Source organism: Nelumbo nucifera, chromosome 3, assembly GCF_055504915.1.
Source record: "Nelumbo nucifera cultivar China Antique chromosome 3, China Antique-T2T, whole genome shotgun sequence".
Lineage (NCBI taxonomy): Eukaryota > Viridiplantae > Streptophyta > Magnoliopsida > Proteales > Nelumbonaceae > Nelumbo > Nelumbo nucifera.
In genome coordinates this window covers 31,617,887-31,640,173 of record NC_142651.1, presented here as the reverse complement: position 1 = coordinate 31,640,173, position 22,287 = coordinate 31,617,887, and the positions used below count along the sequence as shown (strand labels likewise).

Below are 22,287 nucleotides of genomic sequence, written 5' to 3'. Positions count from 1 at the left end.
GGGTTTGGGTGTTAACATTAAAAAAGGCATATTGGCACCATGCTGATATGATACGATAAAATAATGGGTTCGTGTCGATACTTTGAACTTTGCACTGGGGTAATTTATTTTGCTTGGCTTTTATTTTAACCAAGACAGGGTTATGAGGTCAGTACTAAAAATTGCAATTACTTCAAAAGGTATCAGTAGAAGTAGCTCAAATTCAACTTGACTCAAAAGTTTATATGTTTGAGCTCGATAGTGAGCCAAGCCTACTCAAGCTCAAATTAGAGCTTCAACTCAATATTTGTCCTGCTTGTTTAACATTTAAAAACTACAAAAATACATCAAATTGCCAGCTCTCATCAATCTAAAAAGAGACATAGCTTGATTATTTTGGTGAACTTCATTAGCCGAGTTTCATACCATTTGAGCTCAGCTTGATTAGCATAGAACCTATATATTGGGCTTGAGCTTAGCTCGAAACTCAATTTGGACTGAACTGAATTGAGCTTTTCGCAAGCTGAGCTCAAATGATTCACAAATATCTTGCTTCAAATCCACCTCGAGGTACTATGAATAAAGAATAATCATCCAAAAGTGCCTTTTCACACTCCAAGTTACCTCCCAAGAAAAGGTTATCAAGTCCTAGTATCATGACAATTACATATTTTGTGGTTCATCTGATTAGAATTAGTATCATATCATAAAAAAAGTGATACAATCTATATCAGCACTCAGGGAAGACAAATCCCAATTAGCATTTCCATATTTGCATACAAATAATCCACATATGCTGTTGACCAATCTAAGATATAACTATTGGCTGGAATGGAATTGTTCCGGCCATCTGATGGATCCATCTAGTTCGGTGTGAACGAACATACAACATGCTTTTGAATATTACTAACAGCCAGTCTCTGTAAGGTAATAACAGCTTTTACATACACTAACGGCTGCTCTGTTTTGCTGGTTTTTTATATGGATCAATCCAACATTTGTCACCCTCTACTGCCTTTTCCCATCTACTTCTGAAGATTTCCAATTCAGTGTAGGACTGTCTTCTAACCTGAATAAATATAAAACAAATAATGTTAATGGAACTTCCCAATCATAGAAAGAAACAAGTGAAATACTAGATAAAACTTATTAGAATGTCATCTAGTCAATTGAAAATTTTCTTGAGGTTTTAAACTTGAGTTGAGTAGCCAATAAAATTAAGACTATTGGATTGTATCTCAAATAGAAAATTTCCTGATTTTTCTACCGAGTAAGGTGCAATCTACCTAGAAGATCAGCTGGGCCAAAAAATGGGGATGAATGAAAGAAATAACCATCTGATTTTGCTGCATCTAGTTTGATGGTGGATAAGAGTTCATCTTGAAGTTGAAAAATAGCTATGCAAATAATGGCCAAATTAGAAGGTTAAAAACTTATTGGGTGGATTTTTTTTTAATAATCATAGTTTAAGTAGAGATCCATTCAACTGTGGGTTTACATTCTTCATAAATGGGCAGGTAGGCAATGGGCAATCGATGTGATAAAAAAATGAAATGCTACTTTTGTTTTAATACGACTAGTTCCATCTTGATCAATGTCAGTATGCCCCCCCCCCCCCCCCCCCCATAGCAGGGGAGGTGGGACAAGGTTGTAGAGAACATTGATGTGGGCCCCACAGCTGTGGTCCCACTCTGTCCGTAGGGTAGAATGTATCTAGTCACAGCTGTGGTTATTTTACTATTCTGTTATTTCTAGTTTCAGTTCTATATTGTTTGTTATTTGTTAGCAGTTATGATGTAAACACCAAGGGCAGATATGTCCTTTCATGTAACTAGCATAACCTATATATATTAACTTAAAGTGGCGGCAGCAGAATATTGACATTCTGTTCTTCTCCTCAACAACTGTGTTCTATTGCTCTTTCACCACTCTTTCTTCTACTTCTTCTTCACTTTCTCTTCTCATCGAACCTGAAATCTCTTAGTGGTCAAGACTGAATAGCAGTCTTGAAAACCTACATGGTATCAGAGCGAAGTTAGGGTTTTTCATGTGAGTCTAATACCAGCCGACCACATGAGAATCTCCTAGGACTGAAAGCTGAAAAGGAGGAGTTCGCAGACTGATTCTTGGAGATCGCCAGAGGTGCTAGCAGCTGTTGGAAACTTGCTAGGGTTGCAGAGTGTTGGTGGTCAGGATGGATCAGAGAAGACTAGGGTTCAGGTAACCCTAGAAGGCAGCGAACTATTTTTCCTTGTAAGTTGTTTACTTTTTAAGAGAAGTTCTTTCAAAGAAGATAGGTTGGACCTATCTGGAGGGGAAGACCGAACCATTCTAGCTCTTTCTCTCTTCGATTCACTAGGGTTTTACAGCAAACCCTGGACCGAACTGTGTTTCTCTCTACTCTAGGGTTTGAAAGTGATCTGCGGCAAGCCCTAGTGTTTGACTGAACCCTGTGATCCACCTAGAGCTACTCTTAAGTTGATTGGTAGGTCCGATCAGATTCTAGGGTTTCTTATTAACCCTACTGCAAGCTCATCTATACAGTTTGAACTGTGCGACTGAATTGCTTCATTTCAGGACTGATTAAAACCCTACTGCAAGCTCATCTATATAGTTTGGACTGTGTGACTGAATTGCTTCCTTTCAGGACTGATTAAAACCCCAACTTTCCCTAGCATATCAGTTTTTTTTTTTAAAGGTGTTCTCAGAGTTCTAAGGGGGTTAGAGATCTACGGACAGCTACTGCTGTGTTGGCTAGTTGGTTTCATATCAGAATTATTTCGGTTTTGTGCACATACACTGAGAATACAGATCAGGCCTATACTGTTTTGATTGTGATTGGTGCTTCAAGTGCTGTTTTGAGACTTGACAGAAATGGAGTCTAAAATTCAGGAAGAAGGCAGTCTTGGGAACATCAGTTATGGTGGTATTTCTGAGATGGGTGGTCAAATTACGACCGTAAAGTTTGATGGATCAAACTATTTGGAATGGGCCCAATCAGCCATGATGGCTATTGGTGGAAGAAGTAAATTAGGGTACCTCCTGGGAGATATGAAAGAACCTTCCAAGGGAGACCCGGCATATACCAAGTGGATGCAAGAAAACTACTTGGTTATGACATGGCTGTGTAATTCTATGCAGCCTCATATTAGCCGGAATTATTTGTGGGCAAAGACAGCTAAGGAGATATGGGATGTTATGAAAGAAACTTATTCCCAACCCCTTAATGTTGTCAGAGCATATGAATTGAAATGTGAAGTGAAAAATCTTAGACAAGGAGAGAGACCGGTTTCAATATATTTCTCTACCTTGCAGTCCCTGTGGCGTGAGATTGATCACTTAGAGACTCTTGAGTGGGAGAGTCCCAGAGATGCTTAGACCCATAGAAAACACATCGAGACAAACAGAGTGTTTGAGTTCTTGGCGGGACTGAACTCAGAATATGATATTGTGAGGCAGCAAATTTTGACTAGAGATAGTGTGACTCTCTCTCAGGCTTACTCATTTGTACACAGTGAAGAGACCAGAAGGAAGGTTATAATGCAACCCACATCAGCCTTTGTAGCGGCTACACCCAAATCAGGGGGTGATTCAGAGAAGGACAGGAGGAAGGAAGACAAGAAGGATGTAGTATGTGAACATTGTAAGAAGCCCAAACATACAAAAGAGACATGTTGGAAACTGCATCCCCACTTGGTTCCTGCGAAGTTAAGAAACAAGAAGGGCACTGCTCATGTAGCCATGAACACTGATTCAACATCTTCATCTGGCACAAAAGGAACATCTTTGGAGACCTTAGCTGCAGTTCGGGCTGCCTTAATACAGCTAGAAAAGGAGGTTGGAAATTCAGCTCAGCCACCACAGCCTCCATCAGCCCCTGTCACATCTGCCTTCGCCCATTCAGGTACTCAAGCTTCAGCCTATCATGCTTCAGCTCCAGGTACTACTGAACCTTGTTGGGTAATAGACCCAGGTGCATCTGATCACATGACTAGCTTGCCTTCATTGTTTACTACTTACCATTTGTCTTCTGGTAGGGATAAGGTATCTATTGCTGATGGCTCCCTGGTTCCTATTTCTGGGAAGGGTGACATCAAGCTTTCAGATACTATCTCCCTATCATCTGTTTTGCATGTTCCTAAGCTTGATACTAACATTTTTTCAGTTAGTAGTATTACCAAGCATATGAACTGCTCAGTAACCTTCTTCCCTGACCGATGTGTTTTTCAGGACTTGGAGACGCAGAAGGTGATTGGGACTGGCCGTGAGACGAATGGGATCTATCTGCTCGGGGAGCGGTTCCGTCAGGGAGAGTCAGTAGAGAAGTTGTCTTTTGTTTCTCAGAGTGTGAGTCCGGTTATGCCAAAGCATAACCGATTAGGTCATTTGTCTTTTCGATCTTTATAGAGTCTGTTTCCTACTTTATTTGAGTCTATTGAGTTGTCTCAGCTACAGTGTGAAAGTTGTGAGTTTGCTAAGCATTGTAGAAAGCCTTATTTATTGAGTAATAAAAGGAATGATAATTCTTTTGATATTGTGCATACTGACGTTTGGGGGCCTTATCATATCCTTTCCATGGGTGGGTACAGATACTTTTTGTTATTTGTTGATGACCATACCCGTTTTTCTTGGGTTTATCTCATGCGTTCACGAGATGAGGTACCTTCCCTGATCCAAAATTTTCACCAAATGATCCTAACCCAGTTTGATGCCAAGATCAAAGTTCTCCGATCTGATAACGCAAAGGAATACTTTGCTAAATCATTGACATCTTATCTTCTTCATCATGGGGTTATCCACCAGAGCTCTTGCCCTCATACACCTCAGCAGAATGGAGTTGCCGAGAGGAAGAATAGGCACATTTTGGAAGTGGCTAGAAGCCTCATGTTTACTTCCAATGTCCCTATTCGCTTCTGGGGGGATGCTATCCTCACAACGGTATACCTTATTAATCGGGTCCCTTCCAGGGTCCTTGATATGCGATCTCCTTTTTCGCTTCTACACCCACGTGAGGACTTGTTTTCTATTCCCCTTAAGACATTCGGTTGCACTTGCTTTGTTCAGCTTCTCGGACCCCATCCCTCCAAGTTCGAACCCAAAGCCTCCAAACGCATCTTCCTTGGTTATGCACAAACTCAAAAGGGTTATTGCTGTTATGATCCTGTCTCCGGGAGGAAGTTTGTCTCCATGGATGTCACTTTCTTTGAGGGGGACACCCTATTATCCTTGAGTTTCCCCTCAGGGGGAGAGTAGTGAGAGTGGGGGTTTGAGTTCTTGTCTTCAGGGGGAGAGCAGTGAGAGTGGGGCAGTTCCTTTACCTATTCCATTGGGTGATGAGAGCTGCAATGGTGAGGGTGGTCAGAGGGATCAGGAGTTGAGGGGAAGCTGCAATGGTGAGGGGGGTCAGAGGGATAAGGAGTTGAGGGTTTATCACAGGCGGTGCAGGCAGGTTGATCCTGATCATCAGTAGTCCAGACCAGCTCCAATCTCATCTGCAGCTCCAGGTCCAGATACTTCAGTCCCAGAGCCCACAGGGACTTCCCCTACAGATGATCTTGACCTTCCAATTGCAGTCCGTAAAGGGAAACGACATTGTACCACATCCACAGCCCATTGTATTTCCCATTTTTTATCCTATGATCGCCTATCTCCTACCTATAGGTCCTACCTTAGCTCCATTTCTAATGTCCCTATTCCAAGAATAGTGCAAGAAGCCCTATCCGTCCCTGAATGGAAAGATGCAATGCAAGTTGAGATTGATGCTCTGTTGAAAAACAACACTTGGGAGGTAGTTGATTTGCCAAAAGGAAAGAAACCAGTTGGATGCAGATGGGTATTTACGGTGAAGCATAATGCAGATGGATCTATTGAGAGGTATAAAGCTCGGTTAGTTGCAAGAGGGTTTACACAGACTTATGGCATAGATTACTTGGAGACATTTGCACCGGTAGCCAAGATGACTACTATTCGAGTTCTATTGTCCCTTGTAGCAAGTCACACTTGGCCTTTATGCCAAATGGACGTGAAAAATGCCTTTCTGAATGGAGATCTGCAGGAAGAAGTTTACATGCGTTTGCCTCCTGGATTCTATGATGCAGAAATAGGTAAGAAGGTCTGCTGGCTCAACAAGGCTTTGTATGGTTTGAAACAGTCACCTAGGGCTTGGTTCGATAGATTCAGACTAGCACTTGTGAAGTTTGGATATGTACAGGCTCAGTCAGATCATACCCTATTCATCAAGAGGGTGGAGTCCTCTTTGACACTATTGGCAGTATATGTTGATGATATTGTGGTCACAGGGAATGATAGCCATGAGATTGAGTCTCTTAAACAACTTCTTCACCAAGAATTTGAGGTGAAAGACCTTGGTATACTCCGGTATTTTTTGGGTATTGAGGTTGCTAGATCCAAACAGGGGATCTTTATATCTCAGAGGAAATATGTCTTGGACTTGTTGGCAGAAACTAGAAAGTTAGGTGTCAAGCCTACAGATACACCAATTGAACTGAATCACAGGATTAGTGCCGAGAGTGGGGAGCTTCTTGAAGTCAAAGTTATGTTCCAGCAACTGGTAGGAAAGCTCCTATATCTCTGCCTCACTCGGCCAGATATTACTTATGCTGTTAGTGTTGTCAGCCAGTACATGCATTCTCCTAGAACCACACATCTTCTTGCGGCAGAAAGAATCTTAGCCTACTTGAAGAGATGCCTAGGTAGGGGTATATTTTTCAAGAACAACAATCACATGAAGGTGGAGGTCTATACTGATGCAGATTGGGCTGGGAGTGTTGATGATAGAAGGTCTACCTCAGGATATTGTGCTCTTGTGGGAGGAAACCTTATCTCCTAGAGAAGTAAGAAACAAAGTGTTGTCTCCCGGTCAAGTGCTGAAGCAGAATACAGGTCCATGGCCAATGGAGTGGCTGAAATCCTATGGCTAAGATCTCTACTTGAGGAGTTGGGTATTGAGTATGAGAAGCCCCTGATGCTGTACTGTGATAATCAAGCCGCCATTAATATAGCACATAATCCAGTACAGCATGACAGAACCAAACACATTGAAGTTGACCGCCATTTTGTGCGAGAGAGGGTCTCATCTCAAGAAGTATGCCTCCCTTACATCACATCCAGTATGCAACTAGCAGACAACCTTACTAAAGCCGTATCAAGAAAGAAGCTAGAGGCGGATCTATCCAAGTTGGGAATGATGAACATATACTCCCAACTTGAGGGGGAGTGTAGAGAACATTGATCTGGGCCCCACAGCTGTGGTTCCACTCTGTCCGTAGGGTAGAATGTATCTAGTCACAGCTGTGGTTATTTTACTATTCTGTTATTTCTAGTTTCAGTTCTATATTGTTTGTTATTTGTTAGCAGTTATGATGTAAACACCAAGGGCAGATATGTCCTTTCATGTAACTAGCATAACCTATATATATTAACTTAAAGTGGCGGCGGCAGAATATTGACATTCTGTTCTTCTCCTCAAAAACTGTGTTCTATTGCTCTTTCACCACTCTTTCTTCTACTTCTTCACTTTCTCTTCTCATCGAACCTGAAATCTCTTAGTGGTCAAGACTGAATAGCAGTCTTGAAAACCTACAAAGGTAAAGCAAACCAGATCAATTTGAGCCCTTGAATATACAATAGATGCCTGATTATGATCAACTAATTTTGTTTGGGCAATACCACCTGGTCAAGTGCAAATCCATTTGGATTGACCAGAATATCAAAAACAGACTGTCCTCAAAACAACAACTAATTCCATCTTGACCAATGTGTCCTCGCCATAGCAGTGGAGGTGGGACAAGGTAAAGCATACCAGATCAATTCGAGCCATTGAATATCCTAAATAGATGCCTGATTATGATCAGATAATTTTGTTTGGGCAATACCACCTGGTCAAGCACAAATCCATTTGGATTTACCAGAATATAAAAAACAAACTGCCCTCAAAACAGCAACTATGCATTTTTAACAATTATAAAAATGTATATATTATAAACCCATACTTATTATATGAATAATTGAATAGCAGAAAGACAAAAAAAGACACTGAGATAGTGTCCCATAGCAAAGTCTATGGGACTTCACAATTGATGAATCAAAAAAGAAAAAAAAAAACAGAAGCTTCAAATTGATTGTTTTTCTAATTATAAATTTCAGTTGGAGACTCACTGATGATCTACCGTCAATTACATGGGAGTCAAATGGTGCCTGCAAGTCAAAAATGACATATCAGTTTGGATGAGCAGAAAATGATATTGGTTCTCAAGTTTGACATGCTGTCTTGATAAGTTATGGCCTAGTGAGTGCTTTAGAATTTGACTCCATACATGACCATTAAATAGAAATGACTAAGGCCCTAAGGGGCCATTCGATATCAGCTGAAGTGGCTGAACTGATTGACTTATTTCTTTGTCCTTTAGTGGGTAAAAGACTTAAACCTCCTTTGATGTTTCTTGTAAATACTGAAACATCCCCTCTCATTTCAAAATGGACTAAGACCTCCCCTGTCAGGTGATGTCATCAGACAAAGACCTTCCCTTAACAATTCACCAGGATCCATTTGTGCATGACATCATCCATGGGATTCTTTTAAAAACCCAGTTTTGCCCCTTCAAGAAAACTCAAAGTTTTTAATTGATCACTGTATGTGTCTTCAGAAGGGTCCAAAAAAATCCATCCTTGGTATGGTTTGACACACCAACATGGGAATGAAGACTAGCATAAACCTCTTGACAGGATCCTCCACAAACCATGTATCATGCTTCATGATATTTACACTGGCACGGTGAACATTTTGGTACAAGAAAGGAATCTGAGGCCTCTTTTGCATTGACCATATTCCTACAAATCCAACATGTGCAGTTCGGGCAATACCGACTGTGCAGAGAAACATGATAGAGAGCTGATCCATCAGCATGCATTGCTTGCCTACCACCTTTCCTGGACTTGTATTCTGAAGACCAAACCTCAAGATGGCATAGGGTGAATGACTTTCTGGACTCCATAAAAGGATTTATGAATGGTCTGTACAACTTGAAACCAGCATGAACCTTGAACCCAGACGCAGAAACTGCAGCACTTACAGAGTATACTGTCCCTCAAAATCCAGTCATTTTTAACCACTAATTATCCTTTGGGGTCTGGTACTGGATTATGTCATTTACAAACACAACACACCAGAATCAATCAACCATAACAGCAGAGATGTAGCCCCCAAGGATGATCACTTACCATCCTTTTGAAGTGCTTTCCACCCTTACCAGGACTTCATGAAAACAACTTGCAATTCCCCTTTGAGTTAGAGGCCTTCTTCAAAGTAGATTCCTTGGTGGAGGGGGCTGGAATCCTTGGTTTTAATAATAGCTGCAATCAAAAGGCCATCATCCTCAATCTGACGTTCATGCAATCTCTTTTACCCTTTTCCATGGTGGACTTCAGATTTTATTGACCCGACAATTTTCCTGCAATTCTTTTTGTATGATTTTTTGGGTGGGGGCATTTGGGGAAGGTTATACTCATGGGTGGTGACACATAAATTATTCAAGAATTGTCCTTATAGCTCTTTTTATGAGCATGACTTTCTTTTTGTATGATTTTTTTGGAAGTGTTTTTTTTGGAATGTACGAAAATTTTCCTGCCTTGTCCAGTGCCTTACTGGGCAAGGTTTGTATACATGCTCAGCTTTCTTAATGAAATATTTTACCTTTTCTCTCAAAAAAAAATCCTGCAATTCTGGGAAGCAAGAGAGATATTATTCACCTGCAAAGGGATTTCATCAATGCCATTCTCAAAGTGAAGTTTCTTTCTGTGCTTCATACTTGGAGTGACTACATGCAACTCTTCTGAGCCATTGTACTAGTGATGAACCTCTTAAACTTAGATCTTCTGCGCCTTGCTGCTGCAGACTACTGGCAAGGGAGGAACTTTTCTGCTACTACCAAGTACCATCATTCCTTGCATTAGCTTTGCAGCACTTCTGGCATTCCTTTAGATGCATATGAATCCTATTTTTTTGGTAACTCCATGTTCTAACCATGGTTTAAAGTATCAATACACCCAAATGTATCAGCAAGGGTTTATCAGTACTTTAAACCATGCGTGTTTTATTTTTTGTAGTTTTTTTTTTCAAAACTACATTTTTATAGACCTTTTTATATTATTTAATAAATAAAACATAATGATTTCCTGAAAATACCTTTAAACAGGTGTATCGAAACCCCATCACCATATGATACAATATGCTCCGTATACGCCCATAGTCCTCCCATATAGGGCGTATCGTATCAATACTTTGAAACTTGGTTCTAACCTTCTGAGGTGATGATAGACATAACTTCCTTGGTTTTCTATTTATTTTGGTTGTTTTGATTTCAGAAATCTGAGGTAATGATAGACATAGATTCTTGCTGTTGTTTCTTTTATCTTGTTGTTTATGTATTTGCCAACATGGGTTCAGATTTTATGGTCTTGATGTAGGACCAGCTCAGTTCTAGTCCTTAGAGAATGTTGAATGGTCTTCTTGATCAAAGTTTTATGGCTTTTGATGGCTGTAATGGCTTCTTGAAGGAATAAAAGAGAAAATAGGGAGAGAAAGAAGAAAATACCTAGAATCACTCTAGGGCATGGGAATCACTCACCATAGCTAGCATAAGCTGAAGAAAACTCAATATGATTCATTGCCTTTGTGTAAAACGTCCATACATATTTATAGACTCTAAACTCATAATAATCCTACGAGTCAAACTGTTAGACTCATAATAGTCTTAGGAGTCAAACTGTTAGACTCAATAATCCTGGTAGGACTCAAACTAAGTTGTCATATCCTACTTCAATTCAAAGAAGACTCAATAACTCTAATCCTACTTATGCAATGACTCTGAAATTTCAAACATAAACAAACTATAACTAGACAATTAAAACCCTATCATTGGACCCCCACAGAAAATTGCAAAATGACAAAAATACCCCTACTGTCAAAAAATACAGAAATACATAAAATATCAAAAAATTCCAATTTTGACTCTTCAGCTCCTGCATCAGGTCTCAAGATGCAGGGAAGTCTAGAACTCTAGATATCTGAAACTCTTCTGTATGTATTCATATCTGCGATCACTAAGCTCTGGCAAGAAAGATTCCACTGTTTAAAAAATTTGAAGAATTAGCAAGGGTAAAAGAGACTTTTTGATGATTCTGTTAGACATAGCTTTAACAAGGGAGGTCTTGGATCAATTTGGTAAGAGAGGGGAGGTTTCTGTATTTATGAGAAATGTCAAGGGAGGTTTAAGTCTTTTACCCTAAAATATTTAGCAGTATGTAACAAAGCCAACACCCCTTGAGTCATTACAGATTTAATAACTAAAGATGGGAGCAGTGAGTCAACCGATACAGCTGTTATCAAACAGCTCGTAACTGAACCAAATATACAAAACATATTTTCTGGTGGAAACATACCAGTTCTATGTTTCAAGTGGCACTGAGACATTGAAGTAGTTTAGTTCCATAGCAAGTTTAAAACAAGACTTTTACCTTGTTCTCATCTACAACTCCAAGTGTAGGGAGGCCCAAATGAACTATATACTCTGAGTCCACCACCCCAACATTTTTGGTTCTATCACCCTGTCCAATAAAAGAAAAATAATTGAAAAAGAATGATCCAATGTAGGCAAGACGTATGCATATATTTATACAATTAAGGATAATATACTTGCCTGAGCACAGTAACCAAGTTGCATATCCAGGCCCCATGCATGGATTAAGTCATTCTACAAAATGAATAAAAAAAAGAAGTATAATAAATGTTGTTTGGCTGTGCCATATAATTTAGAAAGCTACGCTACAAGCAATTGAGAGAAAAACCTTAAAAGGGAAATATCTATATTGTCAATTTTCCTTATAGAGACTTCATTATGTCTATGAGCAGCCACTACATGAAAATGCTGAACCTTAGGTCCTTATCCAGTCCATCCCTCCCTAGATAACTGGGAGTAAAACTAGGTAATGACTAGAAGCTCATTAACATCATACATTCTATTGTGCAACCAACTACTTTTACTAGGATAATTGAGGTGCTACACCCCCACACCTGGATCATATACCATGTACAACGCCAGGCTGCCCTTGAAAAAACTGGTGCCATCATTTCTACCCAACTGCATCATTGTATAAATTCAAGTCATATAAATAAAGGAAATGCATCTTTTATGATGGTAAGTAGTCAAAATTAACAAGGACATCAATAAATTAGTTAAATGTTCATAACAGCACCATGTGATTTGACATTTTTACCCTATGCATGGAGGAGCTGTACTATTGTTATCACACCTCTTCCCTTTGCCTTTTAACTTGTAAATCCTTCTGTTGATGCAAAGTACCAAATGTTCATAACAAATTAGGGCATAGTTGAAGTAACATACAGTTAAACACAAATCTAAACTAAAAGCCTGTGCCAAAAATAGAATTGCCAGAGTAAACAGCATTTCAGGACACTTAAACAAGCCCAATGATCCAAGAACCAACATGGCAACATGTACCAGCTAAGAGGTCATGATTGAAAAGCCACTCTCATTGACTAGTCCTAACTATTAAATCCTGAGACCTTTTCTATGGAGGTTTCTTCAAAACGCTTTTGACCATTCAAAACAAAGTTCAAGGTCATGAAAACAACTACCTCCCTAGCTATTGGCATTGGTCTTCCAATTTGGAGATGTAAAATAAGAGTAAACAGAGGAAGAAGAAGAATTTGTTGTATTATTCATCAATCTCGTATGTATATATACAAGTTACAAATTCTATGTTAGGAAAGAATATATTAGGAAAGAAGACTAATCAAATTCCTACAAATCTGTCCTACAATCAAGGTAAATCATATCTCCCTAGTATTTACTTCCTATTTTAGTTATACAGTCTGTAACATCACATCTCCCTAGTATTTACTTCCTATTTTAATTATATAGTCTGTAACATCTTCTTATTTTAATTATACAGTTTGTAACACTCCCCCTCAAGCTGGAGCATAGATATTAATCATGCCCAGCTTGTTACAAAGATAATCAACCCTAACCCCATTAAGAGCCTTCGTGAAGATATCTCCCAGTTGTTCTCCTGTTTTCACATAACCTCTGGAAATCAAACCTTGTTGAATCTTTTCACGAACGAAATGGCAATCAATCTCGATATGCTTAGTTCGTTCATGAAAAACAAGATTAGATGCAATGTGAAGAGCAGCTTGGTTATCACACCACAACTTGGCTGGTACTGAAGTTTTAAGACCTACTTCAGTCAAAAGCTGATATATCCACATTATTTCACACACAGACTTGGCCATAGCTCTATATTCCGATTCTGCACTCGAACGTGAGACAACATTCTGCTTCTTGCTTTTCCATGAAACTAGATTCCCTCCAACAAATACACAATAGCCTGAAGTAGACCTTCGATCTTCCTTGGATCCTGCCCAGTCAGCATCTGAAAAACATTCAATTCTAGTATGACCATTGTTAGTGGTGTTAGTGAAGGGGTATTTCAGTCTTTGTACTTGTTGAGAATGCTGATGTGTACTGTTATGTTAGTTCGAGTGCCTCTTACTTAAAGAAGGGCACTCAAGTCTTTTTCAATAAGTCAATAATATAATAATAGGTCTGGCCGAATCAAGGGATTACCTCTCCTACTTCTTGCTGTCTACTTTACTCTACAGTCAACGAACAAGACAGAATTCTATGGCAGGTCAAACTTCAACATGGTATCAGAGCTAGGTTCACCAAATCAGACTTGCTAGAATTCTGCCTTCTGCGCATTCGAATTAGGGTTTCACTTGGGGTTCTCAGTTGTGAGTTGGAGACTGGGAAAAGGGCTGAAAAGGAGTGATCGCCCTCTTCCCTAGGAGGTCTCTATGCCTCCGATTGTGTCGTTGGTGATTGGTTGCTGTGGTTTCTAAGCCCTAGTTAGGGCTGGTACGTGTGGTGCAGTGGTGTCTCAGCCCTTCGTATGGTTGGCCTTCAGGCGATGAGGTAAAGTTTTTTTTATATATTTTTTTTGTTATGGAATACATGAGAGGTGTAGTACAGTTCGCATGATGGGTTTTCAGATTGCAGTATGCTAGGGTTTATGCTAGGGTTTATTCTGGTTTGTGTGTGATTCGAATGGCAATAGTGTCTACTTAATGGTGAAGCTTCCTATAGTTGTGGATTAATGTTGGTGGTGTTACAAGTGTGGTTTTCAGCTTTTGATATCGCTGAAATCAGTGTGTAGACCTCGGTGAGTAGGGGTTGTGGTGTTGTAGTTTTCAACATTTAATACTGCTGAAATCAGTGTACAGACTTCGGTGAGTAGGGTTTGTGGTGTTGCAGTTCTCAGCTGTTGAAATCAGTGTGCAGATTTCGATGAAGTGTCTGTGTGTAGTGTGCAGTGTGTAGTGCTCCTAATTCAGTGCTCAGAATTAAGGGAGTTCGGCAATGGCAGATAACAGTGATAGTAAACCTAGTGCCATGATATCTACTGACTACCTGAATGTCCAAATGACCTCCATTAAACTGAATGGAGAGAATTATGTCCCTTGGGCCAAGTCTGTAGAGGTTTTTCTGAAGGCGAAGAAGAAAGTGAAGCATATAAGAGAGGAGAAACCCCCCGCTAATTCTCAGGAGTATGAAGACTGGGAACAGGAAGATGCACAGATCATTACATGGTTGTGGAACAGTATGGAACCCAAAATCAGTGTGAACTTCATGTTTCTTGACACAGCCAAAGAGGTGTGGGATCATGCCAAGAAACTGCATTCAGGTCAGGATAATACCACTAGGGTATATCAACTGTATCAGGAATACTTCAATCTGCAACAGGGAAATCAGAGCCTTGAGGAGTACTATGCCAATGTGAGGAATATCCGTAATGAGTTAAATGTCTATCATCCTCTCACTTCAGATGTCAAAGTTCAACAGCAACAGCGAGAGCAGCTTGATGTAACACGGTTTCTGGTGGGGCTGAAGTCTGAGTATGAACCAGTACGAGCCCAGATACTAGGGGGATCTGCTCTTCCATCTTTAGAGGAGGTGTTTGCTCGTCTTCGGAGGGCTTCCATTGGATCTATGGACTCTAATGTCTCCGATAAATCAGCATTTGCAGTGTCAAGAGGCCGAGGTGGCAGAAGTGGGACTCGAGGAACCCAGCCTGGCAGGAGTGGTAGTGGTGGATCTACACATATCCGTGGTGGTGGTCGTACTGGAGGCAGAGATTCAGGGGGAGCTCGTGGTAGAGGACGTGGCTCGGGTCCACGGAAGTGTACTCACTGTGGTTTGGATGGACATACCATTAACTACTGCTATGACTTACATGGTCCTCCCTCGACGTGGGCCAACCATGCCATGACTAGTGACACCAGTTTCAGCCCTACACAGGAGAAACGGTCAGCTGACCCGATGCCTTCTACTCCCTCAGATGGTCCAGGCAAGGAGATGGTGAGTGTTCCTCGTGATGAGTATGAGAGGTTTGTTCAATCCAAGTCGCAGCAGAACACAGCTTCCTTTGCACACTCAGGTATGGCTTGTTTGGCATCCACACCCAACCCCTGGATTATTGACTCTGGAGCCTCCGATCACATGACGGGAACTCCAGGTGTGTTTTCATCTCTCACTCATTGCTCAACATCACAATCTGTTACCCTTGCTAATGGCTCCACGTCATCTATCTGTGGTGTTGGTAATGTTGACCTAGACCCTGTATCCCTATCCTCTGTTTTATATGTACCTAAGCTTCCATTTAATCTTATGTCTGTTAGTAAGCTGACCAAGTCACTTAAGTGCTCCATCACTTTTTACCCTTCTATGTGTGTTTTTCAGGATCTCAAGACGGGGATGAAGATTGGTGGAGGGCATGAAGCCGGTGGACTGTATTATCTTGATGGTGGTGGACGAACGTCAACGGCTCTTCAGTCATCCATTTCTCCTCTCCAGTGGCACTGTAGATTTGGTCATCCTTCGCTGAAAGTGTTGCAGTCCTTAGTCCCTTCATTGAGTCAACTTTCTGTTTTAGATTGTGAGTCTTGTCAATTTGGGAAACACCATCGTGTTCCCTTTCGTTCTAGGGTCGATAACCGTGTGTCGAGTCTTTTTTCTTTAATTCATTCAGATGTTTGGGGTCCTTATAAAGTGATGTCATATAATGGATACCGATATTTTGTTATTTTTGTTGATGACTGTTCAAGAATGACGTGGCTCTATTTAATGAAAGAAAGAAGTGAATTATTTTCCATCTTCCAGAAATTTTATGCTGAGATCCGTAATCAATTTGGTGTTCACATCAAAATTTTCCGTTCTGATAATGGTCGTGAATACTTGTCTTCATCTTTTCGAGAATACTTGGACCAACATGGCATTATACACCAAACTTCATGTACCTATACTCCGCAACAAAATGGGGTTGCTGAGAGAAAGAACCGCCATCTTGTAGAAACGGCACGCTCCCTCATGCACCACATGAATGTTCCCAAAACTTTTTGGAGCGATGCAATGCTCACCTCTTGTTTCTTAATTAATCGGATGCCCACATCTATCCTTGATGGTCGTTCTCCTTTTAGTGTCTTATTCCCCAACATGTCTCCGTTTCCGCTTTCTCCTCGGGTATTTGGGTGTGTCTGCTTCGTTCATAATCTGAGTCCCGGGACTGACAAGTTAGATGCACGTTCCATGAAGTGTATCTTCCTTGGTTATTCCCGAACTCAGAAAGGGTACAAGTGTTATCATCCTAGTTCTCGTCGTTCCTTGGTATGTGCTGATGTTACATTCTTTGAGTCTACTCCGTTCTTCGTGGGGTCCGGTGCTGCTGCTTCCCCCACATCACCACCTCCTCTTCCTCTTCCTGTGGCTGATCCACCTCCTTTGGTTCCAGTCATGCCTACGTCCTTGCCTCCGGTGCCACCATTGGTTGACCGTCCACCCATCCGTCACGTGTATACACATCGCCCACGTGTATCGGCTGCAGCTCCTCCAGCTTCATCACCGTCGACAGATCCAGCTCCAGCTTCGACACCAGCCTCCGACCTAGATCTTCCTATTGCCTTACGGAAAGGTAAGCGTACTTGCACCCTTCACCCTATTTCCAATTTTGTTTCACTTACCCACCTCTCCGCTTCCCATCGCCAGTTCATATCTTTGTTATCCTCCGTGGTTGTTCCTAAGGATGTCCAGGAAGCCCTTACCTCTCCAGAGTGGTGCCGTGCTATGGAAGAAGAGCTCTCTGCTTTGCATCATAATCACACTTGGGATCTCACCGCTCTTCCTCCTGGGAAGCAGGCTGTCGGTTGTAAGTGGGTGTATAGTGTTAAGTACTTTCCAGATGGTCGTGTTGAGCGCCTGAAGGCGCAGCTGGTTGCCAAAGGGTACTCCCAAACCTATGGCATTGACTACACGGAGACGTTCTCCCCGGTTGCTAAGATAGGGTCAGTTCGTGTCGTCATCTCTCTTGCAGCTATGTCTGGTTGGCCTCTCCATCAGCTCGATATCAAAAATGCCTTTTTGCATGGGGATTTGCTCGAGGAGGTCTACATGGAGCAACCACCTGGGTTTGTTGCTCAGGGGGAGGATGGTAAGGTATGTAGACTTAAGAAGGCTATTTATGGACTTAAACAGTCCCCTCGAGCATGGTTTGGTAGGTTCAGTGAGGTGGTCAAGAAGTTTGGTCTGAAACAGTGCCAAGTTGATCACTCTGTCTTCAGTCTTGACTCTTCGGCAGGTAAAATAATATTGGTGGTGTATGTGGATGATATCGTTGTGACTGGGAATGATAAAATGGGCATTGACAGATTGAAGGCATTCCTACAGGAACACTTTCAGACAAAGGACCTTGGCAAGTTGAAATACTTTTTGGGCATAGAGGTAGCAAGATCTAAGCATGGCATTAATTTGTGCCAGAGGAAATATGTGCTTGATTTACTGGAAGAAACAGGATTGTTGGGTACTAAACCGGCTGAGACACCTATGGAAACAAATACGAGGCTGAGCAGTGATATAGGTGAAGTGTTTGAAGAGCCTGGAAGATACCGACGACTTGTAGGCAAACTAAACTATCTAACCATTACTCGGCCAGATATTTCATTTGCGGTTAGTGTGGTGAGTCAGTTCATGCAGAAACCTTTGGTCCCACATTGGAATGCAGTGCTAAGGATTGTGAGGTATCTGAAAGGAGCTCCTGGTCGTGGTTTGCTGTACAGAAGTGGTGGAAAACTGGTAGTAGAAGGATACACCGATGCTGATTGGGCAGGTTCTATGTCTGATAGACGATCTACCACAGGCTATTGCACCTTTCTGGGGGGTAACCTGGTAACATGGAAAAGTAAGAAGCAAACAGTTGTGGCAAGAAGCAGTGCAGAAGCGGAATATAGGGCCATGGCACATACTGCTTGTGAACTAGTGTGGCTGAGGAACCTTCTACAGGAGATAGGATATGACATCAGTACTCCAATGAAGCTCTACTGTGACAATCAGGCAGCGGTTCATATCTCTTCCAATCCAGTGTTTCATGAAAGAACCAAGCACATCGAAGTTGACTGTCATTTTGTGAGAGAGAAGGTGCTGAATGGGGTGATAGAAACTGCATATGTTAGTACGGGAAACCAGTGGGCAGACTTGTTTACAAAAGGCTTGAGTCGGGGGAGAGTGGACTACATATGTAACAAGCTGGGATTATATGATATATACTCACCAGCTTGAGGGGGAGTGTTAGTGGTGTTAGTGAAGGGGTATTTCAGTCTTTGTACTTGTTGAGAATGCTGATGTGTACTGTTATGTTAGTTCGAGTGCCTCTTACTTAAAGAAGGGCACTCAAGTCTTTTTCAATAAGTCAATAATATAATAATAGGTCTGGCCGAATCAAGGGATTAACTTTTTTTCCCTAATTCGAACCAGCCTTTCTCTCTTTTATCTCTTCTCTCTTTTCTTCTTTCCTCTCCTACTTCTTGCTGTCTACTTTACTCTACAGTCAACGAACAAGACAGAATTCTATGGCAGGTCAAACTTCAACAACCATGATTGCCATACAAAATTCCTCGCCCAGGTGCTCCTTTTAAGTAGCACAAAATTTGTTCTACAGCTGTCCAGTGATTAACTATTGGAGAGGACATGTATTGACTCACCACACTAACTGAATACGCAATATCTGGATGAGTTACAGTAAGATAATTCAACTTTCCAACCAATCTTCTATATCTCTCAGGATCTTCAAATAATTCACCATCTTTTGTGAGCTGCAAGTTAGGAATCATTGGGTGCTACATGGCTTAGCTCCCAACTTTCCCGTCTCAGACAACAAGTCAAGTACATATTTCCTTTGAGATAAGAATATTCCCTTCTTGCTTCTTGTTGCCTCAACACCCAAGAAGTATTTCAACATTCCCAAATCTTTGGTATGAAACTGAGTGTAGAGAAAGGATTTAAGGGATGAAATCCCTGTAGTATCACTCCCTGTAATGACAATATCATCCACATACACAACTAACAAAATGATGTCAGCAGCAGAGTGCTTGAAGAAAACAGAATGATCAGACTTACTTTTCTTCATACCAAAATTCTCGACTGCCTGACTAAACTTTCCAAACCAGGCGCGAGGACTCTGCTTCAACCCGTACAGAGACTTATGAAGATAGCAAACTTTCCCATACTCCCCCTGAGCAACAAAGCCAGGCGGTTGTTCCATATAAACTTCTTCTTGAAGATCCCCATGAAGAAAAGCATTCTTGATGTCTAATTGATGAAGGGGCCAATTATAAGTAGCTGCCATAGAAATAAACAACCTGACAGAAGTAAGTTTAGCAACAGGAGAAAAGGTATCAGAATAATCCACTCCATAAGTCTGAGCATATCCTTTAGCAACAAGACGGACTTTCAATCGGGCAATGGACCCATCAGGATTGACTTTAACTGTAAACACCCATTTACACCCAATAGCCTTCTTATTTGCAGGTAAATTTACCAAGGTCCAAGTACCATTGTCCTCTAAAGCATTCATCTCCTCAATCATAGCATTACGCCATCCAGGGTGAGAAAGGGCTTCTTTAACAGTCTTAGGAACAGAGATAGAATCAAGAGATGCAATAAAAGAACAAGAAGAGGACGACAAATGATTATAAGACACAAATGAAGATACTGGATAAGTACACTTACGCTTACCTTTACGAAGAGCAATAGGAAGATCATCATTAGAGACTGATTCTGATGACGAAGGAACAAGATCAGTTGAGACTGGATCTGCCGACGAAGGAGCTGGTGCAGGACATGGGTCCGGAGGGGTTGGTTGCCGAGAATAAACCTGTACTGTAGGTGGCTTAGGCCTGGCAGGAGCAGATTCAATAGGATGTGAACCAGATGATGTGACAGTATAGATTAACAAATCATCATCCTCCTCCTGACTTGAATGAGAAGTAGATGGAAAGAAAGGTGCATCTTCTAGGAAATTAACATCACCTGACACAAGATATCTATGAAGAGTAGGACAATAACATCTATACCCTTTTTGAACACGAGAATACCCAAGAAAACACACTTCAAAGATTTTGGATCTAGTTTGGTAACCTGAGGACGAACATCCTGAACAAAGCATGTACACCCAAATACCCTAGGCTCAATAGGAAACAGTGTTTTATTTGGAAACAGAACATGATAAGGAGTCTTACCCTGAAGGATAGATGAAGACATACGGTTAATCAAAAAACATGCTGTGGAAACTACATCAGCCAAGAAAGGTTTAGGAACCTTCATTTGAAATAACAAAGCTCTTGCAATTTCAAGAAGGTGTCTATTTTTCCGTTCAGCAACCCCATTTTGAGATGGTGTATCTACATAAGAAGTTTGATGAAGAATGCCATGCTGAAGCATGTAAGTTTGAAAGGATTCTGACAAGTACTCCTTAGCATTATCACTTCTCAATATTTGTACATAAACATTAAATTGAGTTTTAACTTCAGCACAAAAAGCAGAAAAATGAGAAAACACCTCAGAACGATTTTTCATTAAATATAACCATGTCATACGAGAGTAATCATCAACAAAAGTAACAAAATACTTAAACCTAGTTTTGGACTCAACTGGACACAGACCCCAAACATCTGAATGGACTAATTCAAAAGGAGCATTAGCTCGTTTATTGACTCTAGGACTCGAACTAAGACGATGGTGTTTAGCAAACTGACAAGATTCACAATTTAATGACGACAAATTCTGAAATTGAGGACAAATTTGCTTTAACACATGGAGAGAGGGGTGGCCCAACCGACAATGTGCTTCAAAAGGGGTTACAACTCCAGAACAGGCTATGGATCTTGGAACTTGTGTATCAAGGATATAAAGACCTCCAGACTCATGTCCCTTACCAATAATCTTCTTCGTCGTAAGATCCTGAAATAAACAATAATCAGGAAAAAATGAGACATAGCAATTAAGGGTACGAGTGAGTTTGCTAACAGAAATTAAATTAAATGATAACTGAGGTAAACTAAGAACATATGGCAAAGGAAGTGATGGTGTTGGACTAATTGTGCCAGACCCAATAACACAAGATGTTGACCCATCTGCTAAAGTAACAGGAGAGGTAGATTTATGTGACTGAAAGGTAGAAAACAGACTTGAATTACCTGTCATATGATCTGTAGCTCCAGAATCAATGACCCATTTGGAAGAGGAGGAAACAAGACATGTATTGGGTTTACCTGACTCGACGATGGCAATAACAGGAGTAGATTGAGGTTTCAATGATTCTTGGTACTGAGCAAATTTGGCATATTCACCTGCAGATATCATAACAGACTTCTCAGAAGTATCCGTGGTGGATGCAATATGGGCTGACTGAGTTTTCTTATTCTGCAACTTCTTGCAATCCCGCTTCATATGTCCTGGCTTATGACAGTAATGACACACTATCTCTCCTAACTCCTGTCCACGAGTATTAGTATTCCTGTCATAGTTACTTGACCTACCACTACCACTCCTGTATTGTTGTCTCCCTGATTCAGATGCATTATTGCGGCTGACAAGGGCACTACTAGGCTGAATAGGTGGAGAACATTCTGTACGAAGGACCCTATTGAAAGCATCTTGTAGAGAAGAGATCTCTGAACTGGAAAGAATCTGAGATTTAGCAGTCTCAAATTCAGAAGGTAGGCCAGCTAAAAAACTCATAACAACCATCTTTTCTCGCTGAGCTTGTTGAACAGTCACATCAGTACTAAACGGAAGCAACATATTAAGTTCTTCATATGTTTTCTTGAAATCCATGAAATAGCTTGTAAGAGATCTATCGCCTTTGTCTGCCCTGTAAAAG

The 22,287-nt window shown here is 41.0% G+C and overlaps 1 protein-coding gene across 7 annotated transcripts in view; it reads right to left on the bottom strand.

Annotated features, from left to right (window-relative positions):
• Positions 1-636: 636 nt before the first annotated feature.
• Positions 637-22,287, bottom strand: part of LOC104590836 (uncharacterized) — a 60,442-nt gene continuing 38,791 nt past the window's right edge. For 4 of the 7 annotated variants that reach the window (XM_010249899.2, XM_088900162.1, XM_010249852.3 and 1 more), the window contains exons 10-15: positions 12,274-12,342; positions 12,071-12,137; positions 11,697-11,750; positions 11,515-11,604; positions 8,158-8,196; positions 637-1,048 (exon numbers count right to left, since the gene is read on the bottom strand). In XM_010249899.2, the coding sequence (XP_010248201.1) occupies positions 929-1,048; positions 8,158-8,196; positions 11,515-11,604; positions 11,697-11,750; positions 12,071-12,137; positions 12,274-12,342 (439 nt within the window). In that variant the 3' untranslated portion in view covers positions 637-928. Of the gene's footprint in view, positions 1,049-7,801; positions 7,878-8,157; positions 8,197-11,514; positions 11,605-11,696; positions 11,751-12,070; positions 12,138-12,273; positions 12,343-22,287 lie in introns of all 7 variants that reach the window. The other 3 variants (XM_088900164.1, XM_088900165.1, XM_088900166.1) reach the window with 2 other exon arrangements.